The 20,327-nt window shown below is 37.9% G+C and overlaps 1 protein-coding gene and 1 pseudogene across 1 annotated transcript in view; both read right to left on the bottom strand.

Moving 5' to 3' along the window:
* The window catches only part of MED14 (mediator complex subunit 14), a 70,832-nt gene that overhangs the window by 42,263 nt on the left and 8,242 nt on the right, over window positions 1-20,327 (bottom strand). The window contains 8 exon segments of the mRNA XM_037511682.2: window positions 7,484-7,609; window positions 7,965-8,115; window positions 8,805-8,880; window positions 8,883-8,936; window positions 9,399-9,506; window positions 10,142-10,270; window positions 14,672-14,801; window positions 15,419-15,592. Coding sequence (XP_037367579.1) covers window positions 7,484-7,609; window positions 7,965-8,115; window positions 8,805-8,880; window positions 8,883-8,936; window positions 9,399-9,506; window positions 10,142-10,270; window positions 14,672-14,801; window positions 15,419-15,592 — 948 coding nt within the window.
* Window positions 10,278-14,619, bottom strand: LOC119246220 (retinol dehydrogenase 11-like; annotated as a pseudogene).

Here is a 20,327-nt window from a genome sequence, read left to right as displayed (position 1 = left end):
ACATGGCGCGAGGAGACGCTGCGAGTAAGATCTCCCATTAAAAAGTTATAGGGAGGAAAAGCGCAGGTCCCAGTGAGAACTGGGAACACGGAAGATAAACGGACGACTCCAGCAAACTGCCGAAGAAGAAAGTGGCCATAAAGAGGGATAGAAGGGGGGAAGCGCAGAACCATGCTCCCTCCCCCGCCCACAGAGGCAGCACTCTCCGACGGCAGAGAGGAGGGAACAACAAACCAAACGGCCACAAGAAAACGGACACAGCAAGCGGGACTGTGAGTGGAAAGGAAACTATTGCAGCACCACACCCGTGGAACGGGAGCTGAGGCGAACCCTGCAGATCCGCCGCGGAGGTGAGCTCCAGGCGCCATTAAAGAGAGCCCCGCCCCACAGGAGGAGACCAGCACGCACACAGCCCCGCCCCCGGTAAGCTTGCGCGGAAAGTGGCGCGGATCCAGACGGATCGCAGCTGCCCAGGTCCCGCGCCTGCGACTAGGCTTGCGGGGAGACGGCGGAGGCCTCCTGAGTGAGCAGGAAACAGGCGCCCAGGCAGGGGAGCGGGATCAAAAGGCGCCATTCCCGCGCACTGATCTGGCTACAGCCCGCGTCCTGGAACTGAGGGCTTTGAACTGAGACCCGGGCACGAAATTAGGGGCGTGGGTCCCACGACGGTGGGGCACAAGGCAGACCAGCACCAAAGCCGTTGAGGTGTACCCTACCATCCCCGCTCTGCTCCCTGTCCCACGGGGTGGAAAATCAGCTCCCAAGGGCTCTAGGAGAGATCCTGGCGCCACCTAGCGATTGACCCCAGCACAGGCTACTGAAGGAGCTAGTGGCCAGCTGGGGAGTTAGCCCCACCCTGCTCCTTCCGAACAAAGTAGTCTGAGCCCACAGGAGAGCGAGCACCCACAGCCGGGGCAGACCAGGCGCGCAGAAGAGTGTGCCTGAGACCAGACGCGCGCAGGGAGTGTGTCCACATCACCATTTTAGAACAGGACATTTTCTTCAGTAAAGACTACTGCAGAAGGCTTCCTCAGGAGCCAGAGGTGAGCGGGGAAGTTCGCCCACGCCAGACCCCCTCTGGCCTGCAGTCCAAGCCCAGAGGGAGCAGGAACCCACCGCCGGGGCAGACCAGGCGCACAGGGGAGTGTGTCCCCACATCGGCATTTAGAAACAGGACTTTCTCCATTAAAGGCTGCTTGAAACTGACAGATGACTCCTGGAAGAACCAGAGGGAACAGAGAAGCCCACCCAAGATGCCGGCCAGTCCAACAACACAGTGTCCCAACGCATACGGCAAATTAGAAAACAGACAGTAGGGAGGAGAAGAACCACACGCAACCTAGCAACTCTCCAGAGAAAAGCACACCAAAAAAGAAAGCCAGCCCCCAGATTGCAAAGACAATAACTTGGAAGAATTTCTGAGCCTTCCAGAAAGAGAATTTAATAATTGCCGTGATTAAAAACTGACAGAAGTCATAAAGGAAAACAATGATAAGGGAAATAATCAACGATCAGAAGAATGCAATTGTCCCTAGAGAGGGAAACAATGTCAGAAGAAAGAAATTGAGTCCCAAGAGGGAAGTAAAAGAAATGCAGGAGATCAAAGAATTAATGGAAGAACTAAAGAATTCTGGGAAAAGCAATGAAAGCAGAATAGATGAAATGGAAGAACGAATAAGTAATCTTGAAGACACAGAATAAAAAGAACCAAAACAGAAAGAAAGAGAAGTACGAAGGAAAAAGAACGAAGAAAGACTTCGGGAACTATCTGACTCCATGAGGAAAGGAAATATAAGAGTTATAGGAATACCAGAAGGAGAGGAGAGAGATGTAGGAACAGAGAAAATATAAAGAGATAATTGAAGAGAACTTCCAAATGTGAAGAAGGAGCTGAAAATTGATATACAGAAGCAGAAGAACACCAAACTTCCACGACGAAAGGAAAAATACAGCAAGACACATAATAGTAAAGCTCCCAAGAATCCAGGACAAGGAAAAAATAATGAAGCTGGCAAGAGGGAAGAACAGATAACATTCAAAGGAAACCAATCAGGCTGACATCAGACTTCTCCGAAGAAACACTACGGGCAAGGAGAGAGTGGAGGGACATAGTCAACAGAATCCAAGAAAACAGATGCCAACCAAGAATACTCTATCCCGCAAAGCTCTCCTTCCTCTTTGAAGAAAGAATATGGACCTTCCCAGACAAACAGAAACTCCGGAATTTCATTGCAACTAAACCCCCACTCAAAAAATACTACAAGGTCCTAAAGCCAGAACCTCAGAGGGACGAATAACAATGAAGAAGGCCAAAAAAAAAAAAAGTTATTAAAAGAATAATAAATAAAATCAAGGAAAGACAAACACAATGGCAAATACAGATGTTAACATATCAATATTAACTCTAAATGTAAATGGACTAAACTCTTCAATAAAAGACACAGAGTGGCAGCCTGGATTAAGAAAAAACCAACACTTTTGCTGTCTCCAGGAAACACATTTAGCTACAAAAGATAAAAATAGGCTCAAAGTTAAAGGATGGAAAACAATCCTACAAGCAAATGGACCAAAAAGAAAGCAGGAACAGCTATACTTATATCAGATAAAACAGATTTCAAACTCAAAAAGATAAAAAGAGACCCCAATGGTCACTACATTATGATCAAGGGGACAATACTTCAAGAAGAAATAAACATTAACATATACTCACAAACGAAGAGCACCAAAAATATCAGACAACTGTTGTCCTCTCTGAAAACAGACATCAGAGAAAACACATACGTAGTGGGAGACTTCAACACACCACTATCAACAATGGATAGATCAACAAGACAAAAAATAAGTAAAGAAACCAAAGCTCTAAATAAGGACCTAGAGCAATAGGCTTAACAGACATCTATAGAACACTAAACCCAAAAAACGGAGTACACATTTTTCTCAAGCGCACACGGATCATTCTCCAGGATCGATCACATACTGGGGCACAAGACAAACATCAACAGATACACCAAGATTGAAATCATATCAACCATCTTTTCTGACCATGAAGGCATCAAACTAGAAATAAACCATAAAAAGAAGGCAAAACTTTCCTACCTCATGGAGATTAAAAACCACACTACTGGAAGACCATTGGACTAATGAGGAGATCAAAGAAGAAATTAAAAAATTTTTTGAATTGAACGACAAGGAGGACACCAATATCCTAAATGTATGGGATGCAGCAAAGCAGTAATAAGAGGAAATATATAGCAATAGAGCTCACATCAAGAAACAAGAAAGAACGCAAAGAAAAACCTCAATCTCGAAGCTCAAAGATCTAGAAAAAGAACAACAAAAAAACCAAAACCAGTAGAAGAAAGAAATAATAAAAACAAAGCAGAATAAATGAAATTGAAACTAAAAAACAATCCAAAGATCAATGAAACCAAGAGCTGGTTTTTTGAAAAAATCAATAAAATAGACAAACCCTAGCCAGGCTCACAAAGGAAAAAAGGGAGAGCAAGCAAATAAACAGGATCATCAATGAAAGAGGAGAAATCACAACGGACACAGCAGAAATCAAAAGAATAATCAGTAACTACTATGAACAGTTATATGGAAACAAGTTTAACAATCTAGAGGAGATGGACAAATTCCTACAACTCTACAATCACCCAAAGCTAGATAAAGAAGAAATAGAACACCTAAACAGACCAATTACAATTAGCGAAATTGAAATGGTAATAAAAAACCTCCCAAAAACAAAAGCCCAGGACCTGATGGATTTACAAATGAATTCTACCAAACATTCAGAGACGAATTAGTGCCTATCCTTCACAACTCTTCAAAAAATTGAGAAGGAAGGACAATACAACACGTTTATGAAGCCAACATTACACTAATACCAAAACCGAACAAGGACACAAAAAAAGGAAAACTACAGGCCAATCTCCCTAATGAACACTGATGCAAAAATCCTCAATAAAATTTTAGCTATCAGAATCCAACAATGTATCCATAAGATAATTCACCACGACCAAGTTGGATTCATTCCAGGGGCACAAGGATGGTTTAACATCCGAAAATCAATCAACGTTATCCAACACATCAACAAAAAGAAATATAAAAACCATATGATAATATCAATAGATGCTGAGAAAGCTTTCGACAAAGTGCAACACCCATTCATGATAAAGCCCTTGAAATTCTGGGGATACAAGGAACATACCTCAACATCATAAAGGCCATCTATGACAAGCCAACAGCCAGTATCATTCTCAATGGTGAAAAGCTGAAAGCAATTCCATTAAGATCTGGAAACAAGACAAGGATGTCCACTCTCACCATTGCTTTTCAATATAATACGGAAGTCCTAGCCAGGGCAATAAGACAAGAGAAAGACATCCAAGGAATCCAAATAGGAAAAGAAGAAGTCAAACTATCACTATTTGCAGACGATATGATATTATACATAGAGAACCCCAAACTCCACAGAAAGCTAATCAACTCATCAATCAGTTCAGTAAAGTGGCAGGATACAAAATCAACACGCAAAAGTCAGTAGCCTTCCTATACACAAACATAAATCTGAAGAAGAAGAACAAAAAGACCATCCCTTTGTTATTGAAACAAAAATCAAATATTTGGGAATAAATCTAACAAAAGAGGTAAAGGACCTATACAAGAAAACTATAAAACACTGTTAAAAGAAATAGAAGAAGACACAAAAAATGGAGAGACATCCCCTGCTCATGGATTGGAAGAATAAACATTATTAAATGGCCATCCTACCAAAAGCAATATACAGATTCAATGCTATTCCAATCAAAATTCAATGTCATTCTTCAAGAATAGAACAATTATTGATGAAATTCATATGGAATCACCAAAAACCCGAATAGCCAAAGCTCTCCTGAAAAAAAAAAGAAGGGAATGGAGGCATCAGACTCCCAGACTTCAAACTATACTACAAAGCCATAATCATCAAAACTGCATGGTATTGGACAAGAACAGACATACAGACCAATGGAATCGAATAGAAAATCCAGAAATAACCCACAGATTTATGGTCAACTAATCTTTGACAAAGGAGCAAAGAATATGCATTGGAGCAAAGAAAGTTTGTTCAATAAATGGTGCTGGGAAACTGGGTCGCTACATGCAAAAGAATGAAGCTTGACCACCACCTCACACCATACACAAAAATCAACTCAAAATGGATTAAAGAACTAGACATAAGACCTGAAACCATAAAATATATAGAAGGAAATATAGGCGAAACACTACGTGATTTGCACATCAAAGACATCTTTACAGACACATCACCCAAAGCAGTGATAGTGAAGGCAAAGATAAACAGCTGGGACTACATCAAATTAAAGAGCTTTTGCACAGCAAAAGAGACAATAACAAAAACAAAGAGAAACCCCACCAACTGGGAGAACATTTTTGCACCCAACACTAATGATAAAGGACTGATCACAAAAATCTGCAAAGAGCTGATGAGACTCAACAACAACAAAGAAAATAATCCAGTCAAAAAATGGACAGAAGAGCTTAAAAGAAACTTCTCTGAAGAGGAAATGCAATGGCCAACAGGCATATGAAAAAATGTTCAACATCACTTGTCATCATGGAAATGCAAATCAAAACTACCATGAGATACCATCTTACACCAGTGAGAATGGCAATATTAAAAAAACTAGCAACAACAAATGTTGGCGAGGGTGTGGAGAAAAAGGAACTCTTCTGCACTGTTGGTGGGAGTGCAAACTGGTCCAACCACTGTGGAAAGCTGTATGGAGATTTCTGGACCTACTAAACATAGAGCTTCCATATGATCCAGCAATTCCACTCCTAGGTATTTACCCAAAGGACACAGAAACATCAATTCCAAAGAACACCTGCACCCCTATGTTTATAGCAGCACTGTTTACAATAGCTAAGCTTTGGAAACAACCCAAATGCCCAAAAATAGATGACTGGATCAAGAAGATGTGGTACATATATACCATGGAATATTACTCAGCATTCAAAAAAGATAAACACATGCAATTTGCAGCAACATGGATGGCGCTGGAAGGGATCATGCTCAGCGAAATAAGCCAAAAAGAAAAAGAAAAATACCGGATGGTCTCACTCATAGCAGGAATCTAGAAAACTTAAATAAGGGACCAGGAAAATGAATAACTATAAGAAGTGAAAATCAAAATCAACAAAAAACTATGAACCAGAGACACTTTTAGGGGGGCGGGGGTGGGAGGGGAGGGATTGGGGTCAGAATGGGGGGGCTGCAATTGTATGGGGAATATAACAATAAAATTTATTAAAAAAAAAAAAAACACAGCAGGAAACATATTAATCAGGTGAAAATAAATTGTTTCCAGAAAAATCTAGTATGTATTTGCAACAAATGTCTAATAAGCAGGTCCAGCATAACGCTCATCTGAAACAATTTAGCATCTCTGAAGGATTTTAAAGGGAAGTGGTGAAGGCTGATAGACTTCCATTGCATCATATGGAATTATTAAGACCCAATGAATCTTATCTTAAACTCTGATAGGGCTAGTGGACATATCCACCCCTCCCACAATATATATTTAACTATAACATTCACCAGATTTCTGGCATACCCTTTATTGCTTTTTTTTAAGCCAACACTTGCATTGTTGTTAAATTAAGTTGCTCTAGTTTTGGGGTTGCCATAGACCCTCTTTTACATCTCTAGCCTTTCACTTTCCTTGAAAGAATATTATATTCTAAATGCAAGTTTACTTTTCTTTTTTTTCTCTTGCCAGCATTTTTAGATACTTTGTCTAAGTGTTTTAATCTTTTCCTAAGGTACTGCTTTGTATAATGTATTTGAGTGGGATTTGTGATGAACCTGATGTACTTCACCTATGTCATCTCACTAAATTAAAGACTATTCACTGTGGGTACAAGGTAATTGCAGCCAAGAACAACTGGGCTAGGGATAATATACTCACTGTGATATTGTGAAAATATATTCTTAGAATGAAAGCACTTATTTTCTAAATGACTGAGTGTCCCCAAAAGCTCTGAATATACTTATTTGCTAATTAAATTTAGAAGATTTTTCATAATGTTTATCTAGTTTTTAGTTTAAATCCTATTAATGTTAATAATTCAAAACATTTTTTTAAAAAAGAAACTCTGCTTCACTCAAAGAGGCATATTTTATAAATACATCATAATTATTTGCAAAGCTGCTTCATCATCCTTGGGAGAAAAAATTTAAAAAGATATATACTAAAATGTTAAAATAGCTTTCATTTCAATAGGAAAAAATTTTAAAGAGGGTAAGTATACATACATTTAAAAAATAAGGCCTAGCTACTAAGTAAGAATAAGGGGAAAATTAGGACAAACGTGGTTGAGCACAAGTTAAAATGCAGAAACAAATGCCCAGTCTCCACAACAAAATCAGTGTGTTAGCAAAAAAGAGTCATAAAAGTGGATACCAATTTGAAGTAAAAGAAACGTAAAGGAACCTACAGTTTTCATTGGCATTGAAGCCTCTAAGAATGGCCTTCAGTTCCTGGAGCTTCTGATTAGCCCTCGCATGCACACTGTCAATCAGGAGTTTTTCTATTGATAAGTGATCAATCTGCATGAATAAGAACAGGGTAATAATGTGAAATTTAAACATTTTTATTTATAAGCCTAAGAGTACATATTTCCTTTAAAAAACACACTGACCAGTAAAAGGAAGCAAATGTAACATTTTTAAAAATGAGCTTATATGGTATTGTAGCATATACCCTTTGGTGAGTATAGATCAAGATTTTAAATGTGTTAGTTATAGTGATCACATGTCAGTTTAAAAAAAAATAAAAAAGGTTATTTGATCTAAATTACAAAATTTGAAAGAATTAAAAAGTATACATAATAGATGCTAAAAAATATAGAGGCAAAACATTAATTTAATCAAACCAATATTAAAATATATAGATATCTTGTACCTTCATGGCTCTTTCTACTAATTTGGAATCAGAAGCTGGCAAAGGAGGATCATGGAAAATCTGTAAAGGCTTGGAGACATCATTCTCATCAATTTTAATTGTAACTTTGTGAACAGATGCCGTTCCTGTTTTTCTCCCAAGAACTTGCTGACTAAAGAAAAGATAAGTATTAAGAATTTTTTTTCACACAACCGACTGATTTTGGAATAAAATATGGATAATCTACTCTGTATCTTGGCTAGGGCCTGATCATGGTAGACCCTTACTGTTTGTGAAGGGAAAAAATTAATACTGAGAAGATAACTATTCTGTAATCCAACATTATATTTACTATATTCTGAAATAAAGACATAATTTAAAAATACAACACATGTACACACACACAGAATCTCCAAACAAAACAACCTGCCTTCTAAGTAGCATCTATTCATACCTCAAATTCCTTTACAGAAAATGGTAATCAATGAGAGCTTGATAATTATTATCCCAAAAACCTTCCCCAAAAAAGTTTTTAAAAGGTGCAATTCAGAATAAAAAACTGTGATAAGCAAGCACATTTTTAAAAATGCTATCCAGCAATCTAATAATTGTTCTTTTAGCAATCTGGTATAAGCCCAGAGTAATCTAACTTTTTAAGAATACTAAGTTGTAGTACAAATAAACAAGCCACATATTAAGAAAGGTGTTGATTATGGAAGCCCTATGTGGTTTATGATAATATAGAACCTTGTATGGTTAGAGGTGCACAGCTACTGAGAGAAAATCAAATGTATGAGGGAAAAAACAGAAACAAAACATTTACAGTCATAGCATTAACCCACCAAAATCAACTTTACTTACTTCCAAACTGAGAGGGAAAGGCACTTTCCAGTATGATACCTTTCCACCTGCACAAGGTCTCCCCACCGCTCTCGATTAACATCAGAGCTTGGGAATGTAGCACTTCTAACTGAAGTGATAAGCAGAAAGAATCTGATGGATAACGTTAAGCAAATCTAACAGTCAATGAAGGAAAAGCAAACTTCATTTTAACAAAAGCTTTATTCCCAAAAAGCTAGCAATGAAGGAAATTGCTGGATTCTATTTCCTAGAAAGTATTATAGTATGTGTGAGAAAAAGCTTTTATATTTAATTTTGAACCAACATAAATGATGAGAACCAGGTTGCCTCTTCATTTATCAGTTTAGAGAACAAATAGTGCTATAACTAACTTAGAACTTTCTGTTTTTACCTGCAAAGTCAACAGCAAAAATCAAAAAACTTGGTGTATTATACGTGTATCACTGTTCTTCACATTGATCAGTTCTCTAGTCCTATTTTTATTAAAAAGGGAGGAGGGGAAGAGTTTAGAATGCTAGTTTTGGCAAATAGAAAACGTGATAGACAGAGACACAAACTCCTTACAAATACATGTCTCAAAATTCAAAAGGATACGTAGGCAGTTGTACATGTCCTGAAGAGGTTTCTCATCAGCAAAAAGCCTAGACTGTACCAGCTGATGGATAAAGTTGATTTGCATACTATGAACCAAGGCTCGCCCATCTTATTTGGGAAGAGAAAATAAAGTGGTTAATCAGTAAGGTGTACCAATCATATCACAGTACCAACTAAGAAGACTGTACTAATACTGAATTAAAAAAAAAAAAGACCTGAAATTATCTACGGGAAACTACAGAACACAGGAATACCACATCCCTGTATGTTCAATAGGTCATGATGATTATCATAAACTTTGCTTCAAATTATAGGACAGTGTTAAACACATGTATTATTCTGCAAGAATGTTTCAATCATATAAAAATAATAAACATTTATCAATACCCTCTACCCTCCATAACCATGGGTTCTGCATGTACAGATTTATCCAAGCATGGACAGAAAATAAATGCTATATAGTTAGGCACAACACAGGTCCATCTATACTGAACATGCACTATTTTTTCTTGTCAATATTCCCTAAACAATACAGTGTAACAACTACTTATACAGCATTTATATTGTATTATTATAAACAATCTAGAGCTGGTTTAAAGTATATAGGAAGGTGTGTGCCATTTTTTTTTTTATAAGAACTTGAACATCTGTGAATTTTGGTATCTGTGGAGTCCTGGAGCCAATCCCTGGTGGATACCAAAGAACAAATGTACTTATAATTTAAATAAGTATTTACACTTTACCTCCTGTTTCCTTATCCTCAACGAGAATTTCTAGCTTGAGAAGACGCCATGGAACATCAGGGTCATCTCCCATCACGGTCAAGGTGGCTTCAAATTCTCCTTCAACTCTAAACTTCACTCGGCCATTTGCTTTTAGAAGAAGAGTAAGCAGTAGTAGTCTACTTTGCTAGAAAATAATCAGCTTCCTGCTAACCTTGAACATTCAGTCTTACTTATAATTTAAATAGACTGAATTTAAATAGATTCCAGATCATCAAGAAACCAAAGGCAACTCTTCTAAGATGAACAAACGATTTTTTTCATTGACAGTTCAATATACATTAAGTAAAATATTATTTTACTACATCATTATCAAAGGTTTTTCACTTTTCCCTAAAAAAACGACACATTCGAATATAAAGTTTAATGGTCAAAACAAATTCAATGAAAGGTTATACATACACAAGAAGACTATGATCCCATAACTCTTTTGCCCCACCAAAGTGAACATATAATATGCAAGAATACCAAACTAATTAGAATAACACACTCCAAACAAGTGGAGGGAGAACTATCAATTTCTTACACTTCTTTTGACAGCATTGCTTTTGATAACAGTTCTCCAATTGTAGACTTTTAGCAAATAGACATTTTAATCTTCTTATGTAAGGAAATACCTTGAAAGATTATTAAATTAACTGTAATTACTAATGTCAGTCGTTGGAATACATTTTTGGGAATAAAGAATTGGGGTTATTCATTTGTCTTGGATTCCCCACCCCCCAGCCCTCTACCCTACCCTGCCACATTGGATGATGGGTGTTTGTTTAGATTAGTGCCTTATCATTCTTGTTTTTTTTTTTTAAAGAAATTTAGTGATTTTACTGTATTACTTTCCAGTTATGTTTTTTAATTGTTTCCTATATTATAGTCTTTAATGTTGTTCATAGATGAAACCTACAGCAAATATGAATATTGTGTAAAAAGCCATGTTCATTATGATTTTTTTTATCTATTTTTTACATCATTTTTACAATGTATGCATTTTCATCTTGGTTATACTCCCCATACAATTCCCACCCCCCTTGTTTTGATCCTACTCTCCTCCCCGCCCCGTAGTGTGTCTCTGGTTTATAGTTGCTTGTTGATTGTGATTTTTATTTTATTATAATTAGTCTTTTTCCTGGTCCCTTATTAAGGTTTTCTAAATTCCTGCTATGAGTGAGGTCATCCAGTATTTTTCTTTTTCTTTCTGGCTTATATCATTGAGCATGATCCCTTCCAGCTCCATCCATGTTGCTGCAAATTGCATGAGTTTATCTTTTTTGATTGCTGAGTAATATTCCATTGTGTATATGTACCGCATCTTCTTGATCCAGTCATCTATTTTTGGGCATTTGGGTTGTTTCCATAGCTTACCTATTCGTATCAGTCTTGTTAACTCAGGTGTTCATTCTCATTTCTTCTATATCTGGATCTATTTTTTTTTTTTGAATCCTTAATCCTTTTTTTTTAATCCTTTTAGTCCCTTCATTGCATACATTATCTCCCAGGATTCCTTTCTTTTCTGGACTTCTTCACTGCTACCAATGTGTTCCTTGACGGGTGGTATAGGGTAAATGAAAATTATCAGGATTTTCTGCCCTCCTGCCATTAGTATTAATGATAGACCCCTACGGTCCTACATGTGTGCCTGATGGCGGACACCTGGAGTAGGGTGTGGGCATACAGAGGTGGTACACCTGGGCTGAGAGACTGGGCTTACAAGGGTGGCGTCAGGGGGACGCCAGTAGAGCAGCAGAATGAGAGCACAGTAGAAGAAACAGCAATGGCAGCAGAAGCAGCAGCAGATAAGAGCCCAAGAGAGAACAGCAGAGAGCCCAGGAAGAGTGAAGACTGGCCGGGGACTGGGAGGTCTGCCAGCCTCCTGGCCCCCAGCTCTGCCATGTACCTGGGTGCCGCTCTACAAATGGTGTAAAAAGCTCAATAAAGCCTGAAAGAGCCACTGAGGGCTCCAGGACTCTCCATTACCCGTCTGTTCGGATCATAGAGATCCTGCTCTGTGGTTATTAACATATGTAGAGTCTGCTTTCCTGTGCAGCTCTAACTTGCCTCAAAGACTGGAGGACACTAGTTTCCTCCATCTCTGATCATTTATCTGCTTAAAATAGTTTCTTTATGACTGTTTTGACTTTTGTGAAAATACTCCCAATTGCATAAATACACAAGGTCATAAATACACAGTAACATCTCCCATATTCTGGTTTTCTATGAGAAACTAAGGCACAAATAGGAGCTTCTGTGGGTCCGAGTCAGTAACTGAAGTCAGGTGCCTATCTTCTCGAATTGCTCCTTTCACTATCACCTTGCTGGTCTCAGAAACAGGGAAATGGCAATTTAAACTAGATTTTATTTCTCCTTTACCCCAAACTTCTTAGAAAAGGAAGTGTTTCCATGGTCTAGACATGAGTCTTTAGCCTGTAATAAAGCTATATAATAACCCAGATTCAGTTAAGAGTTGCCTGAAAGAATTCAGATTATGGCTTTAAGACATGAGGAATAAGCCATGCTCTGAAATCAAGCCTACTGTGACTACTGGAGTTCACCTGAGGCTGCAGTGTGGCCCTCTTGAAGTGAAGGCAAGTTGGTTGGGAAGAACCACATTGTGAATAAAGAAGGTAGAAACTAGTCCAAATTGCCATAAATCAACCCTGCCTTAGCTTGGATTCTTCTAGGTAGTAGGTTCCAAAACGAAAATAGGAACTTGCAGGTTATATGAGGGTCTTGTTTGGGTAGCTCTAATAACTGGCAGTTAGAGGAGCAAAGTAAGTTTGGATAAATGCAAGGTGTTTAAATGAATCTGACAGTAGACCGGGCTTTTGTCAGACACCAAGGAGGCAAGGATGGAAGGTCTACTCTCCTTCTATTCAAGGTTTTAGCCACCCTGAAGGAGAAAAACTTTGGCAAAGAGTAGTCTGCTGCAAGCTTTTCTTGAGGCCAACTACCATCACCTCTCAATGCATAGGGATGCCCAGCAGCAGGTCACAGCTGATGTCTCAGGTTCCTTGCTATCATCTCATTTTGAGCCTGGGCAGAGACCCATGCCACATGGCAGTCACTGAAATAATTCCTAATTAGACTTGCCAGACCTTCCATTAAGGCACAGTAAAGGGTAGTTTGGGATCCTTGCTGAGGGGTCTTGAGGAAGGAGAAAAGCCGCCACATCAATCTTATGAAAGATGAGTGCTGAATCGATTCAGTGTTGACTGTGCCAGGATGCACAGACTACATCATGACACCAGAGCCTTTAAGCCTTCGAGCCAGTTCCTGGGTGAAGAGAATGCTGACCAACTTGCTATGACAGTAGGCCAGGCATCCATTGTAGAACTTCTCGCCCTGCAGGTTATGAAAGAGATCCTCCCCAAGCGATGTGCTAAGGAAGACAGATTCACTATCCTTGATGGGACCGACTCCTTCAGTTTCTCTAGCAACAGATGGATCAGGAGGAAGTGACCCAAGTGGTTGACTTCTGTGTGCATTTCAAAGCTGTCTGCTATCTTGGAACAGGGACATATCATCACGCCTGCATGGTTGATCAAAATGTAGAGATATTTTTCCTCTGCTAAGAACCCTTGAGCAAAGGATCAAACAAATTTACTATCAGTCAAGTCCAGTTTCCACTCCAACACTTGTTGGTTCCCTATCATAACCTGGATCTCTGGCTACCCATTCCCCCTGTTGCACAACCTGGCAATCTAAGTACACACGGGCTCCTCTGCGAGCCAGCTCTTTGGTTATCTCCTCCCCAATGCCTGTGTTGGCTCCAGTGATTACAGCTACCACCCCAGGAAGTTGGATGTACACCTCCCCCCCGATAGCATTTTCCTGATTTGGGGTGCAGCAATGTGTAAGAGAAAGGGGAGGAGAAGGAGCAGGAACAAGACCCTAATCATCTTGCTGGGCGGCAGTTGCAGCAATGTGGGAGCACAGGGAAAAGCAACAATAATTTCTTGAGGCTCAATTCTGGGACCTCAAAATCTCCTCCAGCCCCCAGCGATCTAACCCACTCCCCCAACTTCAAATACCAGCTACTAAACGAGAAATTACATGGCAGAAAAGTTACAGATTTGAATACTACCAAAATTGTAGGTCAAAACTTCATACAGTATGTCTTTGACTAAAACCCCAAAAGCTATTTAAAAAACATTCTAGGCCTCCCTGGTGGCACAAGGGGTTAAGCACAGCACTATGAAGCTATCTGCAGCCTCTGCAGCACCAGTTCGATCCCCGGCCGGCCAGGGAGAAACCCACATGGCACAGCAGACCTCTCCTGTCTCGCCCGCTGCTCCCCTCAGCAGTGTATTTCAGTCACTCTGCCTGTTCTGTTCACCACTCTGTCTCTGGTGAAACCTCTCACCACCACCCCCCGCACCTCTGCCTGTACCCCAGTTCTTATATGCATAAATAAATCTTTTTTTTAATTTTTGAAAATTAAAAAAAAAAACATTCTAACAAGTCAATCCTTAAGAAAAATAAATATCAGGTACATACCAACTGTAAGATTGGCTAACTGAGGCGGAAGATCTGTAGTTACAAGCCGATGTCTAAGAATCTGGTTCAGTTGGTGAAGTGTGGCTTGTTTCTCAATTTTGGTAATTGGATCTGGAGGAATAATTTTATCCTACAACAAAATTTAAGTGATTTCTTCAAATGTACAAAGAGACATAATTTTTACCTGTGCCTGCCTTAATATGGTATTTCTTAATTTACCCAAGAGAATCTCAACACTCATTTTAAAAGTCTACATCTGTGACCCTTACTATCTTGTATTTTAGTGCCAGTGATTCCACCAGTTACCTAAGACAGTAATGCAACACAATCTCCTTCATGCTCAATTTTATGAAACCAACTGAATGTCACTAGATGACTTTCACCACTTCTTAAAAGTATAAATTGAATAGCACCAAATGCAGTAACCAATCACAACAATTAAAAAACTTCCAATAACCAACCAGCATGTATTCTTTTCACATGAAATAGATGTAAGTTATATTTGTACATCTGTTCATCACACACACACACAAAGATTCATCCATTTCATAACTACTCGTAACATTCTGGCCTGAATTTATTTCAAAAATTCAGTTTTAGTTCTAGAGAAAAAAGTGAACTACATGAAATATTTGGTTTAAAAATACACAACAGTTTTTTGCTGGGCTTCTTAATAGCACAGCAAAATCTAATGTCAAAGCTTTTCACTTGACTTGTAAGGGAGGCGGTGGTGGTGAATGCACTTACCCTAATGCAGGTGGGCAGCCGTGGGTAAGACCCAGTAGTCAGTACATCAATGGCATATGGGATGGCAAAACTAGGCAGACGTGCATGGACCAGGGCATCTCTAGCTAATGACGCCAGGCGATCAGCAGTGTCCACAAAGAGGATGGCTTGCTGATCTAAAAAGCTTGATATCATCTTTAAAAAAAAGGGTAATTTATTAAGCTTCCTTGAAAATAAGCCATTTTTCACTTCAAATATCATTTGTTCATTCCAAAGTAAACTCTGAAGGGAACTGATACGCATTTTCTACTTTTCAAAACATTTCTTCAAAACTTTCCAACTTGAATATTTAACACATCTGTATTTGATATTTAAAACAATTTTCTATCACTTTAAGTAAAATGTTTTCTAATCTCTTTCTCTAATTGTAACATTATATATACATAATATCAGAAGATAGGAAAAATAAATAGAATAAAATGCCTCTTACCCTTATATATTTCTAGAGTTGGCTAGTAATAAAGTAAGTCAAAGTATGGACTCCTGGACCCAGAATGCCTGGGTCTCAATTTAAACTCTGTAACTTGGGCAAGTTACTTAACTCTTCTATACCCTTGGGCAAGTTACTTAACTCTTCTGTGCCTTGGTTTTTTCAACTATAAGGTGGAGATAATGACTTCCAACTTCTTAAGTTTATCCTGAGCATTGAGGGAATATGAGTATAACACCTTTAGAACAATGCCTAGAACATTCAGCAAACCTTGCCCATTATGAGATCTAGGTCAACTTCATGCCTTACACAGATTTTGTTCTCAGAATCAATGTATTTTATCAGGGTGCCTGAACTAGTAGAGTTCATCACAAAGCTGAAAATACTTCCTTGGAACTTTTATCTCTAGTTTTATTCTGAAACAATACTTATAATCTCTCATGTCCTTCAGAGGACGCCTGCCCGATCTTCAAACTAAACACCCAATTAGTCTTTACATCTCCAAATTCCAGACTCACCAACTTTGTTCCACAGCCTGGAAATGCTCCAGATTATCAGTGACTGACTTGAAACATGGTATCCAGAATACCACATCACGCACAATGTCCTACAATTTCTGAGCATTTGCACACTCACTTTACTATCTGATTTTTTACAATGGTAAGAAATAGACAAAACCAAATAATTACTATCACCTTAGAGATAAGGAAATTGAGGCTTAGGTTAAGACACTTGTACAAAGTAAGAGAGTTAATAATTAAGAGAAGCTGAAATAAGAAATGCTTCTTTTAATTTTAGTCAGACCAGCATAGCCCAAAGTACTACCTTCTATGACTAGTAAAATGAATTTCTTTTTTTCAATGCAACCAACACTAACATCTTATTAGCAGCCACAACACTGCTAACACACAGCTAGCTTGGAATCAAATAAAAGCCTTTATCTTTTACATGTGAATCTCTATCAAGCAAGTAATCTGATTTTAAGATATTAAAACATTTTGAATCCTGCTTTTCTCACCTTTTGAACTGGTTTTTACTCAGATTTAGGTCATTTCAAGTTTTCCTTCACGCAGGATGCTATAAAAATGCTTATCAGACCATACAATACCAAGACCTCCCCAGGAAGACATGAACCATCCCAGGTGGGGTGCTACAGTTTATCCAGTCTATATTACTTCACCTTAAAACACAGGTAACTAATGAAACTCTCTCTAAACGACCCTGCTCAACTCAACATACGCTAGTTTCAGCTATATTCCTTTGACTTAGAAATCTAATTACTAAAGATAAAACTTTAGTTTTCAGAAACTTATTAGTGAATCCATTTAGGTTCCTAATGATCATGATATTTGTTTAAGTACTCACATACTAGGTGACAATATGGTTAATATTTATAATATTTAAATTTTAACTGAGCACAGAACAGACACTTCTCTAAGGAATGGCCAGAAGTACATGAAAAAACGTTCAACATCATTAGTGATGAGGAAAATGCAAATCAAAATCACAATGAGCTACCACTTCACACTTAATAGGAGGGCTTGAGCCAAAATGCCAGAAAAACGTCCACATAGATGTTGAGAAATTGGAACCCTCACATGTTGCTATAGGAATGTAAAATGGTGCAGCGACTCTGGAAAAGTCTGACAGCTTCTCAAATGATTAAACATAGATCTCCAGTCATTCTACTCCTAGGAATATACCCAAGAATGAAAACATGTCCACACAGAAACTTATTCAAAAACATTTATAGCAACATTATTCATAATAACCCCAAACTAGAAACAGCTTAAGTGTCTATGAACTGACAATGGACAAACTAAACATATCTGTACAATTTACCTATAAAAAGGAATGAAGTGTTACTACATGTAGGGACCTCAAAAACAATATGCTAAGTGGAAAAAGCCAGTCACAAAAGACCATGTTATGATTCCATTTGTATGAAATGTTTAGAATAGGCAAATCTATAGAGACAGAGAGTAGTGGCTGCTTAGAGCAGGAAATAGGGGGCTTTTGGGGGGTGACACCTAAGGGTACAGGTTTTCTTTTTGAGGTGATGAGAATGTTAGGAAACTGGCAGTGGTAATGGTTGCATATATATATATATATGAAAAAACTAAAAAACCACTGAACTGTATACTTTAAATGGTATGCAAATTGTATCTCAATAATGCTGTTTTGAAAAAAGCTCTAGGAAATGAGATTTGATCTTTTTCTTAGATAGAACATTATCTAGACTCTTTTTTCATTAGTCAGAGTTCTATATGCATTTATACACTCAACTATACACATATGTCTGGCATAGCTAAAGATCATTATCTATTAAGAACTCTAACAACCCTAGTTAAATAATCATTTGACAACAAAAATGTCATAATATGAATAACCCTCTAGTTTTCTAGCTAAACTTTATCCCTTATATGAACACATTTGTAACTACATTAACAAAACAAAAATGCTCAGACCTTATGTAAGTTCAATATGAGACTTTGTTCATAATGTGACTCATCTGAACAGCTAGATCAGAAAACTAATAGAAGAATGCTATACTACAAATTAATGAAAGAAGAATATAATATGGCTCAGTATCAAAACCAAGAGTTTGGATTTTAGATGATATTATGTTATTGAAGCACAATCCAGAAGCATCAAATAATTTAAATACCCATGGCATATCCACTAGTATCAAATGGGTAATTTAAATACCCATGGCATAACTAGGAATTTAACACCAGATTTAAAAAATTGAACACTTGGTTTTGATATAATTCAGTATTACCTAACTTCTCACTGGAATTTTAAGTATCTTTAAGAAAATACTATCCCAAATTATTGAAAAGAAAACTTAGATTTTTCGGAAATACTATATCATGCATCTTCATTTTAACTAAAATAAATTCATTAGAGTTGATGCCCAAAACAATGAAGGGAATTATAAACTTTCTGATAAGCTTGGAAAAAGCCTGCTTATTAATGCTTGTACAAAAAAGCCTGTACAAAAGGTCTTCTGCTTACAAACTTTAATTTCCCAGTCACATCAACAAAGGACATTTCCTCCTTAAGAAAAACTTAATACATGGCACAAAATAATTCTCTCCCTAAATAAACCTCTAATCAACGTTATATAGGAGGGGGATATCAAAACTTACTCTTAGAGATAAAAGATAGGTGGCCATACTTAGTCTTAGAGAATTCCTTCAGTCTTATCATTGGCTTAGGTGGCAGAGCTGCAATTGAGCATTAACTTCAGTGAAAAATCAGGTTTTATTAAACTAATTATATTCTAGAATTTAAAATCCTCAACTTTTTTATAACCTCTTTTCTCCTTTCACTTTAGCAACTTTCACATAACTTTATGTGAAACAACTTTATGTCTAACAATAAGGGAATCTAGTGAAACTGAGGATAGTAAATGTAGTGGGCTAAAACTGAAATGCGGTATCAATCAGGAAATCGTGCTCAGAAACACGACTGTGCCGCAGGTTCCTTTCTGAAATGGAATTCTGAAAAAGGGGAAACCCCAACAGATTTGCAAATATAAAACTGCTATAAAAATTATTTTCAACTTAGCTTTTCAGGTTGCTAAAAAATAAATTTATTATGGTACTTCTACACAGGGTAGTTGCCAATTTTAAACAGGAAGTCTGATAAACTTGAAAGAATTTTAAAGTAACCTGAATATAATTTAAGCAATACAAAGCTATTTTTCTACTTTAATCTATAAAAACTGATAAAACTTTAAAATATCATTACATAATTGAATTTTAAAAATAGAATTTAAGTACCAATGTGAAGCTTAGAGAATCTATTCACTTTTCCCCCACTTTCCAAATGTAATTGACAGTGACTAAAAAGTTACTTGACCTTGTAAAACTGGGCTTGAAGAGCTGACCTCAATAAAGAGGGTAAATATTCTCATTATTTTAGGACTTTATTCATTTCATGACAATTACTCTACCCATTCAAAAATGAACTCCAGGGCCTCTCCCCTGGTAGCACAGTGGTTGAGCGCTGGGCTGTGAAGCTGCCCGCAACCTTTGCAGCGCGGGTTCGATCCCCGGCCACCGGCAAGGGTCCCACATGGCACGCAGACCTCTCCTGCCGCGCCTGCTGCTCCCCTCAGCAGTGTATTTCGTCAGTCTGCCTGTTCTATTCCCCGCTCTGGCTCTGGTGAATTCTCTCACCCTCCCGCACTTCTGACTGTACCCAGTGCTTGTATAAATAAATAAATAAATCTAAAAAAAAAGAACTCCATTCTCCTCACTGAAAGGGACTAAAGTAAAATAAGAATGAGTAATTATGTCTCATTTGTTAACACATCATCCCCCCCCCATGTTATAAGCTCAGTAAGCTAACACAAAAATTCCCTACTGATGTTTTTCCTTCTTAACACTTCTTTAACAGAGTTTAAAACTTTTTTTGTGACAGACTTTAGCA

The sequence above is a fragment of the Talpa occidentalis genome, unplaced genomic scaffold (genome assembly GCF_014898055.3).
Source record: "Talpa occidentalis isolate TD23 unplaced genomic scaffold, MPIMG_talOcc4v2.1 talOcc4.15, whole genome shotgun sequence".
Classification (NCBI taxonomy): Eukaryota; Metazoa; Chordata; class Mammalia; order Eulipotyphla; family Talpidae; genus Talpa; species Talpa occidentalis.
This window is presented reverse-complemented; position numbering and strand designations above follow the sequence as displayed.